This window comes from Podarcis cretensis (genome assembly GCF_951804945.1).
Source record: "Podarcis cretensis genome assembly, chromosome: Z".
In the NCBI taxonomy this organism is placed as follows: Eukaryota; Metazoa; Chordata; class Lepidosauria; order Squamata; family Lacertidae; genus Podarcis; species Podarcis cretensis.
Window position 1 is genome coordinate 46,947,855 of NC_137184.1, and position 17,030 is coordinate 46,964,884.

The following is a 17,030-nucleotide window of genomic DNA, read 5'->3' on the forward strand; positions in this document are numbered from 1 at the left end:
TAAGAAGGATCAAGTAGTACGCAATAAGGAGGACCCTGCAGAACTACTGTCAGGAAGCGGAGAAAAATCCTAGCTGGACAAAGAAGTCTGCCTTAGGATGCCAACTTCTGAAATACTGACATGCACAACTGCCGGAAGGATTGCCCCAGTTGCCAGGAGGGGCTTAATCCGAGTGTGTGGTTCCTACAACCTACTACTATTTGTAACACTGTGGGGGGACGGGGACACAGACAAACCCCCAGATGAAAAACAACTCTTGAGTCGAGAATTGCAAAACCAGCTTTAATACTGTGTGACTGCTTTGGCAAAATGAGGTGTAGCAGGTGATGAAAATAGCCTGGGAATGCCCCACCTCTCTGCCCCCAACCCAATCTTCTTTGAACCCTGGCTAAAAGAGAGCAGCAGTGATGATGCAGAGGTGGGGGTTGCTGGCTTTTTTCCCCCCAGTGGGAGGGCTCGCCATCCTTTTACCTCTGCCTGGCTAGCAAATCAGGTAGTTGCAGTGAAAGCAGTGCCATTTTACCTTTTCTCTGTTGTGTTTAAAAGGCCCAGGAACACTCCCAATGCAGAAAGGAGGGGGCAGGAAAGAGGTGCCCCCCCCACCCCCAGGCCTGCATGGGTTGCTGCTGCCGCAAACCTTTTCCTCCAAAGCACTAGCCAGGGCGGTGGAAACCAGCATGAAGTGCCGGCTAGAAACAGCAGGGAGAATTCAAAAGACGCAGACCAATGTGCATGAGCTCTTGTCCCACCTGCCGATGAATCCTGGGCCACAAATTTCCCTGGACTACACAGTATGGATACAAAGTGCTTCCAGGATGTAGAAAGCACGTCAAATAATATAGTATTCGGGTTTAGCATCTTTTATTTTTGCTTTTCTTTCTTTCTGGTGTAGGTTAGGGTGATAAAGAGCAGGAGATGTTGGGAGGGCAAAAGGAAAAAGGGCCTGGCCAGACAAGGAAAAGGCACACGGGCCCCCCAATTCTGCAATATTTTGACCCCCAGAACGGGGCCCAGCAGGGGAGTCTTAGTGCCTACCCAATCATCCCTAGGCTGCTGAGATTAATCACAACCAGAGGCATATTCAACAGAGGATCTGCAGTGGGCAAATTGTGTGATTCTCGATATCAGAGGCCATCCTGTCCACAGGGACTGTGCCTGGAGGACATTATGTGGGCTAGCAGTAGAGAGAAAAAGGCCACGGCTGGTGGGGCATCTGGCAACGGGAAAATCAGAGGGAGCCCAGTATGAGGGCTTGACAGAGTGATGGTGATCTGACTTGGCAGGCCCACAGCTGCAGCCCCCCCTCTCCCCACCAGGCGTGCTGTGCTGTAACCAAGTTGTGAACACCCTGCCCTCCGGTCCTGAGACCCTTAGCAGGCTGAGCATCGGTCACTCTTCTCTTGTATCCCTGAGTTCCGCCGGAGAATGTCTTTGAGGGAGCCGTCCTGCTCCGTCAGCAGCTGGTTGATTTCGTTCTGCTTATACTCGGAGAGCTTGTGGCCCAGGAAGGAACCCTTCTTCGATGAGGGGTTGTGGCTCTTGGCTGCGCGGCGGGCGCAGGCCCTCACCAGCAGGAACACCACCTCCGTCAGGTTGAGGATGATGCAGATGCCCGAGGTGGCCAGCATGAAGACGGTGAAGACGGTCTTCTCGGTAGGGCGCGAGATGAAGCAGTCGACCGTGTTGGGGCAGGGGTACACGTCGCACTTGACCAGGCGGATCATCTGGTACCCTGGGTAGATCATGTAGAAGATGTACATGAAGGTGCCTTCAAAGACGATGCGGAAGATCACGCTGCAGATGTACGTCCACCACAGGGACCCTGAGATGCGCATCTTGTGCTTCTTCACCTCCTCCAGGTGCTTGGGGTCTCCATGGCCCGTCATGACCAAGAGCTTCTTCTCCTGGTGCTGCTGGTATGCCACGTGCATGGCCACCAGCAAGGCTGGTGTGGTCACCAGGATGAGCTGTAGGGCCCACAGGCGGATGTGGGAGATGGGGAAGTAGTAGTCATAGCAGACGTTCTTGCAGCCAGGCTGCTGCGTGTTGCAGGTGAAGGATGACTGCTCATCCCCCCAGACGCTCTCTGCGGCCACGACCAGCACCATGATGCGGAAGATGAACACCACAGAGAGCCAGATCCGGCCAATGGCAGTGGAGTGGCGGTTCACACCGATCACCAGAGCATAGAAGCCTTCCCACTTCATTCTTCCGCGCTCCTGCAAGGGAACAGCAGAGCAGGGTCAGAGCAGGATGTAGGCAGGTGCAGGTTCCTCCTCCTCCACAACCACCACCACCACCGTGCTGCTGGTAGGGATACAGGTGGATGCATAACACGAGTTATGCCATAGAGGTCTATCTAGTTCAGTACTGTCTACACAGGCTGGTAGCAGCTCTCCAGGGTTTTAGGAAGGAGACATTCCCAGCTCTACTTGGAGATGCAGGGGATGGAACCTGGGGTCACCTGTGTACAAGGGAAATGCTTTCCTACTGAGCTACGGCACTTGCCAGAAGGACCGAGAGTGTAGGCATCGCAGATTCTCCAAAGTAATATTTTTCAGAGAAAGGCCCATTTCCCTACCTCCGTTCTGTTAAGCAAGGCAGGTGTGTATCGACTGCTCCAATGCCGCGCTGTTGCCAGACTTCTGAAATCAAGAGTCAATGCTCCTGTGCCCACCTTTATCGTTTTATTTTAGGGCCTCCTTTAGTTCAGCCGTTACCTGCAAGCACTGTGGCCGGAAAAAAGCCACATTTTAACAATGGGCGGAGCTGCAGTGCCTGACACCCAGTTTGCACAATCCCTGTTTTCAAAAGAAAGACGTGTTGAGTTTAGCACCTGGACTTGGGTCTGATATGAATTGCTCTGACCTGCACAGTCCATTGCCTTGAAAAACAAGTGTGAAAAAGGTAATGGTGCTACTCAACAATTTTTACTCAGCATAGACTCATTGGAAGGAATGAGCATGACTGAGGTCCATTTCTTTAAACAGGTCTATTCTGACCAAACCGTAGCTGAATGCCACCCCTAGGATCATCCAAGGAAATGCCAAGTTGCAATCCAGACACATCACAACATTTCCAACACTGTTTCAACATATCCAGTTCTAGAAGGGAACAGGGGCAATGCCAGTTCTGGCTGAGACTTCTTGTACAGGCACACGGAGGCTCAAGAAACAAGTCTGCAAACAGAGGGGCTTCTCTGGGCAGCAGGCAGTCACAGAGGAGACCACTTTCAACTGCTCCCTTTCTGCTGCTGCAAGGCAGTCTTCACCAACTTGGATCTCTCCAGTCTTGGGCCATGCTGGGCAGGGCTGATGGGAACTGTAGGCCAAAACAGCTGGAGATCACAAGGGGCAAGAGATCTTTCCCCTGCCTGCTTTTGTTGGGGGCTACATTCCCTGGGAAGGCAGCAGAATCTTTCAGGGGCTGCATGGTGGCCATGAATGGGGCCAAAGGCAAACTGTTCATAGGGGAACAGTTAGGGCCAGAGGTGCCAGCTTGCAAGGGCAATGGGGTGGGGAGCAGTGTCACATGCAAGCATCGTGCCTTCCTCCCTAAGCTGGGCAGAAGCTTCCCAGGCTTTGGGAAGGAGGCGCCAGTGGAACATTGAGGGGACTAGCCTACTCCACTGCCAGCATGGCACTGAGCAAAGCCCAAGCTAAAATCAGGTGGGGCCTTTAATTTCTGCCAGTCCATTTCCCCCCGCTCACACCCTGTTTGAAAGCTGAGGGCTGCCCCAATTCTAGATAGTAAATGAAAACGTTCGCTCTGAAACCCACAGGTGTGTCTTCATAGTCTCCTGCTTTTTAGCCATGGAGCTTTTCTCAAGGGAGCAGCACAGCCTAATGATGTCTGTCTATTCTCCCTCCCTCCCTCCCTGCTTCCCTGACCACCTCCCACTGTTCCTATGAGAGGCACATGACATGCAGCAGAGCAGAGCGTTTGATGGGGAGGTCCTGAATTCCATTGGGGGCAAAGCTTTGCTGCTTGCTTGCTTGCTAGCTGGCTCTCTCACTTGCAAAGATGAGGTGCAAAACAAACAACGAAGGTTTTCCAGGCATAGCGTGGGACCAGAGATGCATGGCATCTCCTTTCCTGATGTCCACTGCACTTTCTGCTCTGTCACAGTGCAAGCCAGCCCCAAATGGGCCTTTCAACATGATGGTTTGGAGAGCTACAAAAGGGTTGGTCAAACATTACATTCAATGAGGGTTTAATTAATGTAAATGTGAAGGCTGCTTAGGGAGTCAGATCATTTGTCCATCTAGCTCAGTGTCACCTGCACTGACTGGCAGCAGCTCTCTGGGATTTCGGACCATGGTCCACCTAGAGATATCAAAGGTTGAACTTGGGACCTTTTGCATGCAAAGGGGATGCGCTCCCATTGAGCCACAGATTTCCTAAGAGCCATAGCTTAGAGGAAGAGCACCTGGTGTGCATCCAGTAGGTTCCAACTTCAGCTTTTGTTACCTCCAGGCAGGGCTTGGAAAGACTGCCCTGTCTGAAATGCTGGGCAGTCGCTGACGGTCAGTTTCAACAATACTGAGCTGGATGGGCCAATGGTCTGATTCCACAGAGGGCAGCTTCCTTTTCTGCCTCTGCGTACGAACAGCTGAGCAGTAAAGCCATACAGTTACTCACATGGAGCATTAAAGTCTCTGAAAACCAGTGGAGCTGCACAAAACGACACAGGTAAGCTCATCCACGCACACATTTGTACACGTGGCAAAGGCAGCTTGTACCTGTGTTTGGTGCAACTTCTGAACAAGCCTACAGCCAGAAAAAGAGGCAGCACTGCAGATGCCCAAATGCTTTGCAAGCAAAAAAAAGGGGTTCTCTTTCTGTCAGAGACAGGATGAGTTCCAGGAGGTGAAGAGGTGCAAGTATCACCCAAGAGGCACAATGATTACCCAGCCTCCCCAGAGGCAAACTCCGTGTGAGCTAACAAGGGCCCGGTTCAGAAGTCACCACAGCCCCAAACTCACTAGGCGGACAACTAGGCTCTCTGGACCTCAGGCATTCAGCAGTGATACAGAGATTGCTGTAGTGAGCAACCTTGCAAGGTTAAGGATTGTAAAGGAAGAATACAGCTATAAACAAAACATTTTGATTTTTAAAAAATTCCTGGGAAAAAGCTTTCCCAGCTTCTGGGCATCTCTTCACACCCATTTAGGTTTAAGTCTTATCTAGAAGCAGATGCCATTACGCACTTCTTCTGATGCTACAGCCATTGACGCTTCAAAATGGGAAGGAGAGCTGCAGAAGAGTGGGTTGGGGTACTACATTTTTAGATTGGATCCATGCCCTTTGCTTGCTTCTGGAAAAATAGACAGGTCCTTCCCATCCCACCACTGAGGACCACCACCACCACCGCCCTAGTCTAGACTGCTACCCACCAAGTCATTCCTGCTTCTACAAAGATCTGGGTCAGGGGAGGTTTCACAGCCGGGACTTTACCTTGCCGCAGGTCCTTCCCAAGGCAGCCGCAGGCTCCCTCTGCAGGGTCAGGCCTCCCAGCAGACTGTGCCCAGCTCGGGGAAGTCATACGCTGCTTTATAAACTGCTTTGCATACAATGAGGCCTTTATCGGCCCCCAAACAACACACTTTAGAATTCAGACCAAGCGCCCGGACTTCCGCCCACCCTTGCCAAACAAAGTGTCTGTGTACGGCATTCCAGGCCGTTCTAACCAAGCACCAGCACCTGGTCCCAGGCTCTGCCAGGGGCCAGAGACCCCACACAGTGACCTCTCCCCTCTGGACATCAAAGGATAGAAGCTGGGGGTGCTAAACTTTGTGGAAGAAGGAGCCAGGAGTTTGACTGGAGGCGGCCGCTCTGCTCTCAGGCCAATGCACACAGGCGTGCCTTGGAAAGATCTGCAATGGCCCTGGAGGAAGGGGGTGGGGGTGGGAGAAGGAAGAGTTAAGGCTGCTAGTTGCTGCCCCCGGGGGTCAGAAGGGAGGATGCTCAACACGCCAGCTGCCTCAGCCATGACGCCTTTTGGCGTCAGCTGTACCATGTCCCACGAAAAGAGATGGTGATTTGCGTCTCCTTCCGGGGTGCAAAGTCAGTACCGGAATCCAGTGCCAAGCCTGGCAGAGCACAATGATGCCTTCAGTCCTTTTGAGTTAGGAAACCGAACCCTGTTCCAGTGCATCCTTCCCTACACACTCACACACCCACACACCACACCACACCCGCCCACACACCCGCCCACACACTCACTGCCCTTCATGAGCTCAACAGACAGAGCTGCCTGCCTAGAGCACAGGAGGTAACTGCTGGGCAGAAGAGCTTTGCTGCGGAATAAGCTCACAGAGCATAAACTCAGTCCAAGAGAGACTCCTGCCACATGCAGGAAGGGGTGAACACAGGGAAAAAATCACAGGGACAGAAACTGGGGCATCTGCTGGCAGGTGCTGGGCTGGGGGCTGGGCATGGAGGGAGTGCCGGATTAAAGCCTGTGGAGGCCCCTAGGCAGTCAAAATCCTGGGGGGGGGTGAGCCTTGCTAATTATCTCCTAGTACATTTTTGCTCTTTCAAGATCAAATCAATATTGTTTTGCTCCGTTGTGGGGCCCATAGACCAGCACCTACTCTGCCGATTGGTAATCAGGCACTGCATGAAGGACTTATCAAGCAACTCAAGGCAGCAAATGGATTCTGCGTCTGGAGTATTTGTGGGCTAAGACCTTTCAAATGCAGACCTGCAGGAAGGATGGTGGCTGAGGACAGCTCCCAAAGTTCATGTGATCTACAAGGGGGCTGGAAGGACTGAGCACTGTCCCAACTGGATAGCAACTTGATCCCAGATCCCAATCCAGTACTTGAAGTGAAGGTGGGTGGGTGGAGGTGCAATGAAGCAATAACACAGTGGTTTTTCTGTGGGAAGGTAACCATTAAACCAGTTCAAACATAGCTGGACAAGGGGCCATGGGTCTGGAAGGAGCAAAGGTCCTATTCAGGGCACCAGAAAGCTTTGGAGAGGAAGTGGCTCTTGCTTGAGAACCAAAGGTGAGTCATGTTGGGGATGGGAGTGAACGTTAAAAAGTAAAATAAAATGCATACACTTTTCCACCAATGGAAACAGTCTCCTTAGAGCACAGCGCAGTTCATGGAATCATAGAATCTAGGAGTTGGAAGGGACCCAAGGGTCATCTAGTCCAACCCACTATGGTGCAGGAATCTCAGCTAAAGCATCCATGACAGATGACCACCCAACCTCTCTTTAAAAACCTCCAAGGAAGGAGAGTCCTCCACCTCTTGTGGGAGACCGCTCCACCAAAGAACAGCTCTTTCTGTCAGAAAGTTTTTACGAATGCTTAGTCGGAATATTTGTTTGTTATAAAACATTCACTTTGGGTGTTGGTATGTATCCTAATAAAACAAGGCAATTAGACAATGGAAAAATAAATACTGGTCAGCACATAAAGCAGATCTGGGAAAATGACCAAACCGCAGCACTAGCTGGTGGTCAAAGGAAAGGATGTACCCAACCCGAATGAGAAGGCACAGATGGGGAATTTGTAGGCCTCTAGGGGCAGCTGAACCACAGCTCTCTTCACTCCTGACTATGGAGAACACTGGCTGGAGTCTGAGGAACAAGAGGAGGCACAGCAGGAACAGCCGTCACCCATTTCTGCCACCACCTGAACATGCCCCCCCCCCCCGCCTTGCTGAAACTCGGTGAGGATGTTCTGCAAGGCGTTCTGCCACCTGTCTTCTGCACCTCAGATGTGAGGAAGACAAGCAGCAACACCACACACCAGAAGCGTCTGAGTGGGCAGGGTACTGCCTCTTGCGCTTCTGCCACCTGAGGCAGCTGCTTCATCCTGCCTCATGGGTGGGCTGGGTCTGAGGCACAGAGATTCCCCATCCCTGTGCTGCCTTTAGCAGCCAGGGAAAAGATTTAATGAAATAATAGACCAGGCAAATTTCCTGTGAGAATTCTGGAATTTGGGAGTTGCAACCAAGAAGACCATGCACTGCATGTAAAGGGACACAGTTCAGTGGTTCAACATCTGCTTTGCATGCAGAAGAATCCAGGTTCAATCTGGGGGAGATCCCCTGTCTGAAATTCTGGAGAGCTACTGCCAGTCAGTGTAGGCAGTACTGAGGCAGAAGACAGCTTCTTATGTTCCTAATATAGTGCCAATAAATAGTTTGCTATGTTGCCATAGAAAGGAAGAGCCCCAGCTCAGTGGTAGAGCATCTGTTTGGAATGCAGAAGGGCCCATGTTCAAACCCCAGTATCTCTAGGTAGCATTGGGAATGTCCCCCACCTGAAATCCTAGAAAGCTGTTGCCAGGGAGTGTAGTCAGTTCTCAGCTAGGTGGACCAATGGTCTGACTCAGAATAAGGCAGCTTATTATGTTCCCAAATGGCCACACCAGCAACAGCGGTGGCAAAACCAGGGCAGATGTGTTTGGGTGCGGCATGCAAACCAAGATAGCAGCCGTTTGTCTCACTGTGAGCCAGAACAATCGCCATCCCTTGGCAGAGTTTACCTAGTGGGAGAGGACCAGGGTGGGCTGCAGGGAGCTTGACGCCACAGGTCAGCATTGACGGCAATGAGCCTTGGCTGAGCTCTTTTCGGGGGGTGGGGCCTGGCAGAGGTGGCAGAAGAGGGACAAGAACAGCCAGGACTGGACAGGGGTTTGCAAGAGAGAAGGGAGCACAAATCCAGCAGTGGGCCTGAGCCCAGCAAAGGGTGCTTTTGGAGGGGGTGGGGCTCTGCGTCAAAGGAGCATTAACCCACTGCTTGCAGGATAGGAAATGGCACCGTCCTCATCAATTGTGAGTTTATTTGTATGCAGCTTTCCTTTGGTAAACACATGCTCAAAGTGGCGCATAACACCATACAGAACAAAACAGAGCAACATTTGAAGGTAATGAAAGGATAGTTAGGAAAAAAGAACACAATTTAAACAGTCGTACTATTGTTAATAAGGCAAGCAAGCAAACATCTCCTGCTAAATAAACATTGAAGCAATGCCTAGTAATATAACAAGAAACTTGCCCCCGCCACTTAATGGATCCAAATGGTTTCCAGAGAGTGGTAGGGGATGCTTTATCCCATGTTGATGGCCTTTCAGCTGATTCCCTGGTGGCCCGCTGGAATGTGGAGTTAACCAGGGCTATTGACTGTTTGGCTCCGAAGCGCCCTCTCCGATTGCATGGAGCCCGGAGAGCCCCGTGGTTTTCCACGGATCTGAGGGCAATGAAACAATCGTTGAGACGGCTAGAGCGCCGGTGGCGGATAACTCATTCTGAAGCTGACCGGACACAGGTTAGAGCTCAATGTCGAGCCTACCAAGTGGCGGTAGCGACGGCGAAGAAGACTTTCTTCACCGCCTCTATTGCATCTGCAGAAAACAGCAGCAGGAGACTTTTTCAGGTGGTCCGCAATTTAGCGGAACCACCTGCTACATCAGGGCCCAGTACGGGCCACATGATCTCCTGCAATGATTTTGCAAAGTTTTTTGCAGATAAAGTCGCTCAGATTCGGGAAGAGGTAGACGCCACCGTGGGAGCAGGGCCGGGGCGGGAGAGTGCTAGAGTCCTGTCTAGTCAAATTGCATGGGATCAATTCCAATCTGTTACCTCCGAGGATGTGGACAGGCTGCTTGGACGAGTGAAACCAACCACCTGTCTCCTTGATCCTTGCCCATCCTGGCTTATAAAAGCTAGCCGGGAAGGACTGGGCGATGGGCTTCGTGGGGTGGTGAATGCTTCCCTCCGTGAGGGAGCCTTCCCAGACCCGCTGAAAGAGGCGGTTATCAAACCACTTCTTAAAAAACCATCTTTAGATGCGGCCACGATGGCCAGCTATCGCCCAGTCTCAAATCTTCCATTCTTGGGCAAGGTGATTGAGCGAGTGGTTGCTGAACAACTCCAGGCACACCTGGAAGAAGCGGACCATTTGGATCCCTTCCAGTCGGGATTCAGGCCTCATCATGGGACTGAAACTGCCTTGGTCGCACTGGTTGATGATCTCCGGCGGGCTAGGGACAAAGGTGAGAGCTGTTTCCTAGTTCTGCTGGATCTCTCAGCGGCGTTTGATACCATCGACCATAACATCCTTCTGGACCGTCTTGAGGGGCTGGGAGCTGGGGGCACTGTCCTACAGTGGTTCCGCTCCTTCCTCCTGGGCCGTGTTCAGAAAGTGGTGGTGGGGGATGAGTGTTCAGACCCCTGGGCTCTCACTTGTGGGGTGCCTCAGGGTTCTGTCCTCTCCCCCATGCTTTTCAACATTTACATGCAGCCGCTGGGAGAGATCATCAGGGGGTTTGGGCTGGGTGTTCATCAGTATGCGGATGATACCCAGCTCTACCTCTCTTTCAAATCAGAACCAGTGAAGGCGGTGAAGGTCCTGTGTGAGTGTCTGGAGGCGGTTGGAGGATGGATGGCGGCTAACAGATTGAGATTGAATCCTGACAAGACAGAAGTACTGTTTCTGGGGGACAGGAGGCGGGCAGGTGTGGAGGACTCCCTGGTCCTGAATGGGGTAACTGTGCCCCTGAAGGACCAGGTGCGCAGTCTGGGAGTCATTTTGGACTCACAGCTGTCCATGGAGGCACAGGTTAAATCCGTGTCCAGGGCAGCTGTGTACCAGCTCCATCTGGTACGCAGGCTGAGACCCTATCTGCCTGTGGACTGCCTCGCCAGAGTGGTGCATGCTCTGGTTATCTCCCGCTTGGATTACTGCAATGCACTCTACGTGGGGCTACCTTTGAAGGTGACCCGGAAACTACAACTAATCCAGAACGCAGCAGCCAGACTGGTGACAGGGAGCGGCCACCGAGACCATATAACACCGGTCTTGAAAGACCTACATTGGCTCCCAGTACGTTTCCGAGCACAATTCAAAGTGTTGGTGCTGACCTTTAAAGCCCTAAACGGCCTCGGTCCAGTATACCTGAAGGAGCGTCTCCACCCCCATCGTTCTACCCGGACACTGAGGTCCAGCACCAAGGGCCTTCTGGCGGTTCCCTCACTGCGAGAAGCCAAGTTACAGGGAACCAGGCAGAGGGCCTTCTCGGTAGTGGCGCCCTCCTTGTGGAATGCCCTCCCACCAGATGTCAAAGAGAACAACAACTACCAGACTTTTAGAAGACATCTGAAGGCAGCCCTGTTCAGGGATGCTTTTAATGTTTGATGTATCATAGTATTTTAATATTCTTTTGGAAGCCGCCCAGAGTGGCTGGGGAGGCCCAGCCAGATGGGCGGGGTATAAATAATAAATTATTATTATTATTATTATTACTTCCAAACAGCAGCAACAACTGCACATTTTATCCAAAACTAAATGCTGCCCAAGCAACATCCCATTGGAGCTTGCTCCAACTTAAAGCAGCCTTGGGACAGCCCCAGAGGATGCACCTGTTTTTGTCACAGCTTCCAGGTAGGGCATTCACATTCCCTAAGCAGCACAGGCATTGTTGTTGCCAGCTGACACTATGGCAGAGTTTACTGGCCACTTCAACATCATGGTAATATTTCAGCAGTTGCAGTCAGGAGGTTACGTGTGCATTTCTTGGGGTGGGGAAGACAGCTTCCTAAGTTCACGCATGCATTTCATGCGCCTGTGAATTGCACTTCTGGACAAAACATATTTTCGCAAGGAAAATATTATGAAAATGATTTACAGGTGGTACATGACCCCAGTCAAGCTTGCGAAGATTTATCATCTGCCCAATAATAAATGTTGGAAATGCAATGAGACTGAAGGCACCTTCTTTCACCTTTGGTGGACCTGCCCAAAGATTAAAGCCTTTTGGGAAATGATTTATAATGAAATTAAGAAGGTACTTAAATGTACTTTCCATAAGAAACCAGAGGCATTTCTCTTGGGCATGGTCGGCCAATTGGTGTCAAGGAAGGACAAGACTTTTTTTATGTACGCCACTACAGCAGCAAGGATTCTTCTAGCAAAGTATTGGAAGACACAAGAACTACCCACACTGGAAGAATGGCAGACGAAAGTGATCGACTTTATGGGACTGGCAAAAATGACTGGCAGAATCCGTGACCAAGAGAAAGAGACGGTGGAGGAAGACTGGAAGAAGTATAAAGTATATCTTAAGGACTGTTACAAAATTGAGGAGTGCTAAAATGTCAAGGGGAAGGAAGATGCAGAATTACAGCTGAAATTGTTTGATGATTTAAGGTGAAATTGAGAAAGATAATAAGTTTAAATTTAATTGTCAAAAAGGGTTGCTGAAAAACTGTAAAATAAGGATGCAAAAAGGGTGAGGTATGGGGAAGTCCGAGAAAGGAGGTTTATGAAAATGAGGTTAAGAAACTACATTTGTATGTTTGTTTGTATTTGTTGATGTTTGCATGTTGTTGTTGACTTGTTTTAAAATTGGAAAACTAATAATTTTTTTTTTAAAAAAAAAACATATTTTCGCAAGGACAAGAGAGCAGAATCTTGAAGTTCACATTCACACTTAACTCTTTCTTATCATTTTCTCTCTACCGACCGCTAGGCAGAGAGGCCAGGAGCTAGGCAAAGCATAGCGGTGTTCTTTTCCTTTTTTAAAACAATTTTTATTAAAACTTGAGAAAAGAACAAAAAAGCAATATACAAAATTAACACCAAACAACAAGCATTTTTTTAACAAATAAACTAAAAGAAAGAAAATATAGAAAAAGAAAGGAAAGAAAAGAAAAGAAAAAGAAAAGACATCCAATTCTCTGTCTATTAACTTTCTAGACTTATGCAAATCCCTAGCTCCATAATAGCCTCTAACTCTTCTGCTTTCCATAAACAAATCTTTTTTAGTCTTAAAAACCAGATATCACAAGCTCATTTTCTATTTTGCACACAAAGTCCCTAAGGGGTTTCCAATTATTCATAAATGTCAACAAATTTTCTCTTAATTTTCCTCTAATTAAGCACATCAACTTTGCCATCTCAGCCAAATCCACTAATTTCAATAACCATTGCTCCATAGAAGGTAATATATATGTCCTTGCATCCTTGTACAAATAACAATCTTGCAGCTGCAAAACATAGTCATATTCAACTTCCACAGCCCAGTTCCCATCACTGCTCGGCCTCCAAAGCGCATAAACCCCAATAAGGGCTAGAAACTTGCGCTTGGCTTTTAAACACAGACACACACTAAAGGAGGCTTTCTCAGCTTGCTGTAAAGTTTACACCCAATACTGATTTCTGCAGTGCTGCAGAAGGAACATTATGCTGGAACAGGAGAGGATTTCCTCCTTATCCAACAGCCAGCTCTGTTGCTTAATTTCTGGCACTAACTTCAAATGTGGGAAGTTCTGTTGAACGCTGAAAATTTCAGATACGAAATGGCATGAATCAGAAAACTTAGTGGAAAAACAAACGAAAGGTTAGGGTGGGGGAGAAAGAGCATTTGGGTTGCAGGTGTCTGGATTTGACTATGCAACTTTGGGACTTGGACGTTTACAGTCTTCCATTTGCTCTGCATCAAGCAAGTTCCCGCTGCTGTTTTGCGAATGTTCCAGCCATTGCTTATGAAATAACTGTATTTTGATGTGTTCCACCCCCCCCACCAAAAAACCCCAGCTTATATCTGAATTGAGAAAAAGTTGCATTTCAATGCATAGTCTTCCTCATTAAGTTTAGATTCTGGATGTTAAAGTCTGTAGGCACAAACTCCTAGGAACTCCACACACTGACAAAACCAGAGCATTGCCTAGCCCCACAGGATCTCTGCCAGCCTCGCCCCTTGCTAGCACACTTACCTGTAGCCAATCAGAGGACAGTCACCAGCATAACCTTTCTGCAAAAAGCTTCAGCCCAACTGCCCCAGCTGAGCTGTTTATACCTTGGGGCAGCCCCTCCCACTTCCCTCCCTCTTTCCATCTAGGGAAAATCAAAGGAAGGAGGGGAGACTCTTTTGCCCACCCTGACTTCACCTCTTCTTTGCCACCTCCTGCCCATATAAAGCACAAGAGGCACGTAGCATAAGGATGTGTGGTTGGCACTGCCAGTTCAGCCCAGAGATTTCTGCAGGAGCAGTGCCCACTCATCTGGGGCAGATGCCTTGGGCAGATGCTCCCCACCCTGACTCTGCCAGACATAGTGGTGGCAGCAGCGGCAGAGTTTCATGGGCCAAATGCTCCCTTTCCCCCATGCAGGACCCAGAAGATGCCAGCTGTGAACAGAGCACTATGTGTCCACACCTCTCTGAGTTGGCAGCACCTGCTTCAAAACAGGAAGATGAACTCCTGGGTTAATTCCTCCAACCCACCCCGTGTCCATACACCCTAGAAGCAGTTTTTGCAATTAGCTGTGAACACCACAAACCAAATACTGTGCCCCCACAAGCCTTTCAAACTCTTGCAAAAGCCAATCCTGTATGTAAACATTAACTCACGTGTACTAAGACGCCCCACTCCAAGGTTCCGCTAACAGCTGTTGAAACAGCCCAAAGGTCACAAGACCCGGAGAAGGCAAAGCAAGCAATACCTTTGCACTAGGCTCACTGTTTGGGCACAGCTGGATCAAGTGTGCTTCAACACAGACACCAGAGATGATGGCAGAATCATTGCCCATTGCAATAGCTGGCCAGTAACCTTCCTCAGGGGGACGCAGGTGGCGCTGTGGGTTAAAGCCTCAGCGCCTAGGACTTGCCGATCGAAAGGTCGGCGGTTCGAATCCCTGCGGCGGGGTGCGCTCCCGCTGCTCGGTCCCAGCGCCTGCCAACCTAGCAGTTCGAAAGCACCTCCGGGTGCAAGTAGATAAATAGGGACCGCTTACCAGCGGGAAGGTAAACGGCGTTTCCGTGTGCGGCTCTGGCTCTGGCTCTGGCCAGAGCAGCGATGTCATGCTGGCCACGTGACCCGGAAGTGTCTCCGGACAGCGCTGGCCCCTGGCCTCTTAAGTGAGATGGGCGCACAACCCCAGAGTCTGTCAAGACTGGCCCGTACGGGCAGGGGTACCTTTACCTTTACCTTTAACCTTCCTCAGGGCTTGAAATTTACCCCAGAACCTGCTCTGGATGCCAGGGATCAATTCCAGAGACATAACATGTTAATACTGTCTCCTGAGCATGTGAAGAGTGCCTCTTTCCTTTTCCTCCATAGTAGGTGGAGAGGCTGAACTCCTGTCTCGGAGGAGCTGTTTTCCAGTCAGGCTTAAGTGCCAACAGGTCTCATTCTAAGAAACTAGCTGGCTAGGCTTGTACATGGAGTATTTTGCTTTGTCAAAGCCAGCCTGTGCCTCCATAAGCAATGTGGAAGCGGCCCCAGCCTCACAACCTGGCCCACAACCCATTTCATCTGCGAGGTGGTCGGCTGGTTGAGGACAACAGAGAGAGGAACATCAATTCTTATTGCACAAAAGGCCCAATCAAGTTTGTAGTGTGACCGTGGCAGTGACTCTGAGCACCTATGGCAAAGGCAGGCATAGGAAAAGCAGCTAGGACATACAAAGAGCCTGGCTGCTGGATCAGGCCAGTGGCCCATTTAGTCCAGCCCCCCTGTTCTCACAGCAGCCAATCAGATTCTGGACCTGAGCTTCATAGCCCCTCAATACAATTGCAATTCCAAGCACCTTGTTTTCAGAGGCATCTGCCTCTGACAGTGGAGGCAGACCCTAGGCATTGTGGCTAGCAGCTATCAATAACCTTGCCCTACATGCATTTCTCCAGCCCTCTTTTAAAGCCATCCATCTTAGTGGCCATAACTACTCCTTGTGGGCAGCTGTTGACTGCCGAGCGGGAGGATCCCTCCCTCCCCTAAAGAGGTAGGAAAAAAACTTGCCAGAAAAAGGTTCCCGGTTTCTTCTGCACTGTCCTCTAGCTTTGATGGGCACAGAACTGGTGCCGCCTCGTGGGGTGGATCCTGTGTCTAACTATGCCTTTCTTGGGCAGTGCCCTCTCTGCAACGCTTTGGTGTCATAGAAGGCAATGATTTTATTTGTCCCTCCCTGCCTCAGTTAAGGAAGGGCAGGGCAGGCGGGGTGCCAAAGTACTTATCGCCTTTAGTAACAAGTACAGCTCACCCTGTACTCACCCAAGAACTGGGAGAAAGTTAAAACAGCCACCCAAATGGGCCGGATGGCCCTCGTGCAATGGACAGGTGCCAGGTGACTGCTGGGCAGGATAGCACCTACTGGGGGCTGCCGAGGGTGCTGGTAGACAAAGCCAAGCAAGACTTGAAGTCTCCCCCATGAGGACTAAAAGGGCCCATGACACTTAGGCATACAGGAAGCTGCCTTTGCAGAGTCAAGCATATTGGGTCTTTCAGTATTGCCTGCACTGATTGGCAGCAGCTATCCAGGGTTTCAGACAGAAGACATTCGCAGCTCTCCCTGGAGATTCCAGTGTGGGAAGTTAAACCTGGGACCTTCTGTTTGCAAAGAAGATGCTTTAGCACTGAGTTATGACCCTTTCCTTGAAATATCTGTGTTGCTTATGTTCCAGTCTCAATGCACTGCCAGATTTTAGTGGAGAGTTGCATATATTTTTTTTGTTAAAAACCAGTAATTTCACATCTGGATTCTTTCACAAAGCTCTTGCCCAGGTTTATGCCATCTGGGCAAAGTAACCTGTAAAAAAATCCATGAGCCAGTTTGCCCTAAAATGTCACATTTTGTCACCTCTTTCATTTGCTTAAAAACGATAAGACCTCCCTGAAAATGTGGTTCAGGCACAGCTCTCTGCAGTGAGGAATTCACCCAACTTCATTGCCATCTCCTTAGCCATAGCTTAGAAGTAGAACAACATATGGTTTTCAGAAGTTCCTTGGTTCAATCCCCAACATCTTCAGCTAGGGCCAGAATATACTCCTTGCCTGAAATCCCATAGAGTCACTGCTGGGATTGACAAAGGATCTGAGTGAACTCGATTGACAAAGGATCTGAGTGTGCAAAGGCAGCCTTCTGTGGGTGCTAATCATGTCACACCTTTGTCACCTCACAGTCTGGGCCAGTTCCTTGGGTGCTCTCCTGCTCACGTATTTAAATGACACATTTGTTGCTTGTTTTTAATGTTTTTAACAATCTGCTCAGGAATTCTTTTCTCCACATGCTTC

The 17,030-nt window shown here is 49.9% G+C and overlaps 1 protein-coding gene across 3 annotated transcripts; it reads right to left on the minus strand.

Moving 5' to 3' along the window:
- Positions 1-268: 268 nt before the first annotated feature.
- On the minus strand, positions 269-15,874 carry GJB1 (gap junction protein beta 1). Of its 3 annotated transcripts, none has more exons than XM_079962927.1 (2): positions 15,759-15,874; positions 269-2,219 (listed from the first exon to the last, which is right to left on the minus strand). In XM_079962927.1, the coding sequence occupies exon 2, from the start codon at positions 2,205-2,207 to the stop codon at positions 1,371-1,373; it is 837 nt and encodes a 278-aa protein (XP_079819053.1). In that variant the 5' UTR covers positions 2,208-2,219; positions 15,759-15,874; the 3' UTR covers positions 269-1,370. The 3 variants fall into 3 exon arrangements, with proteins under 3 accessions (XP_079819053.1, XP_079819052.1, XP_079819054.1); XM_079962926.1 differs by lacking the exon at positions 15,759-15,874 and adding an exon at positions 13,737-13,789; XM_079962928.1 differs by lacking the exon at positions 15,759-15,874 and adding an exon at positions 5,458-5,506.
- Between the last annotated feature and the right edge of the window lie 1,156 nt (positions 15,875-17,030).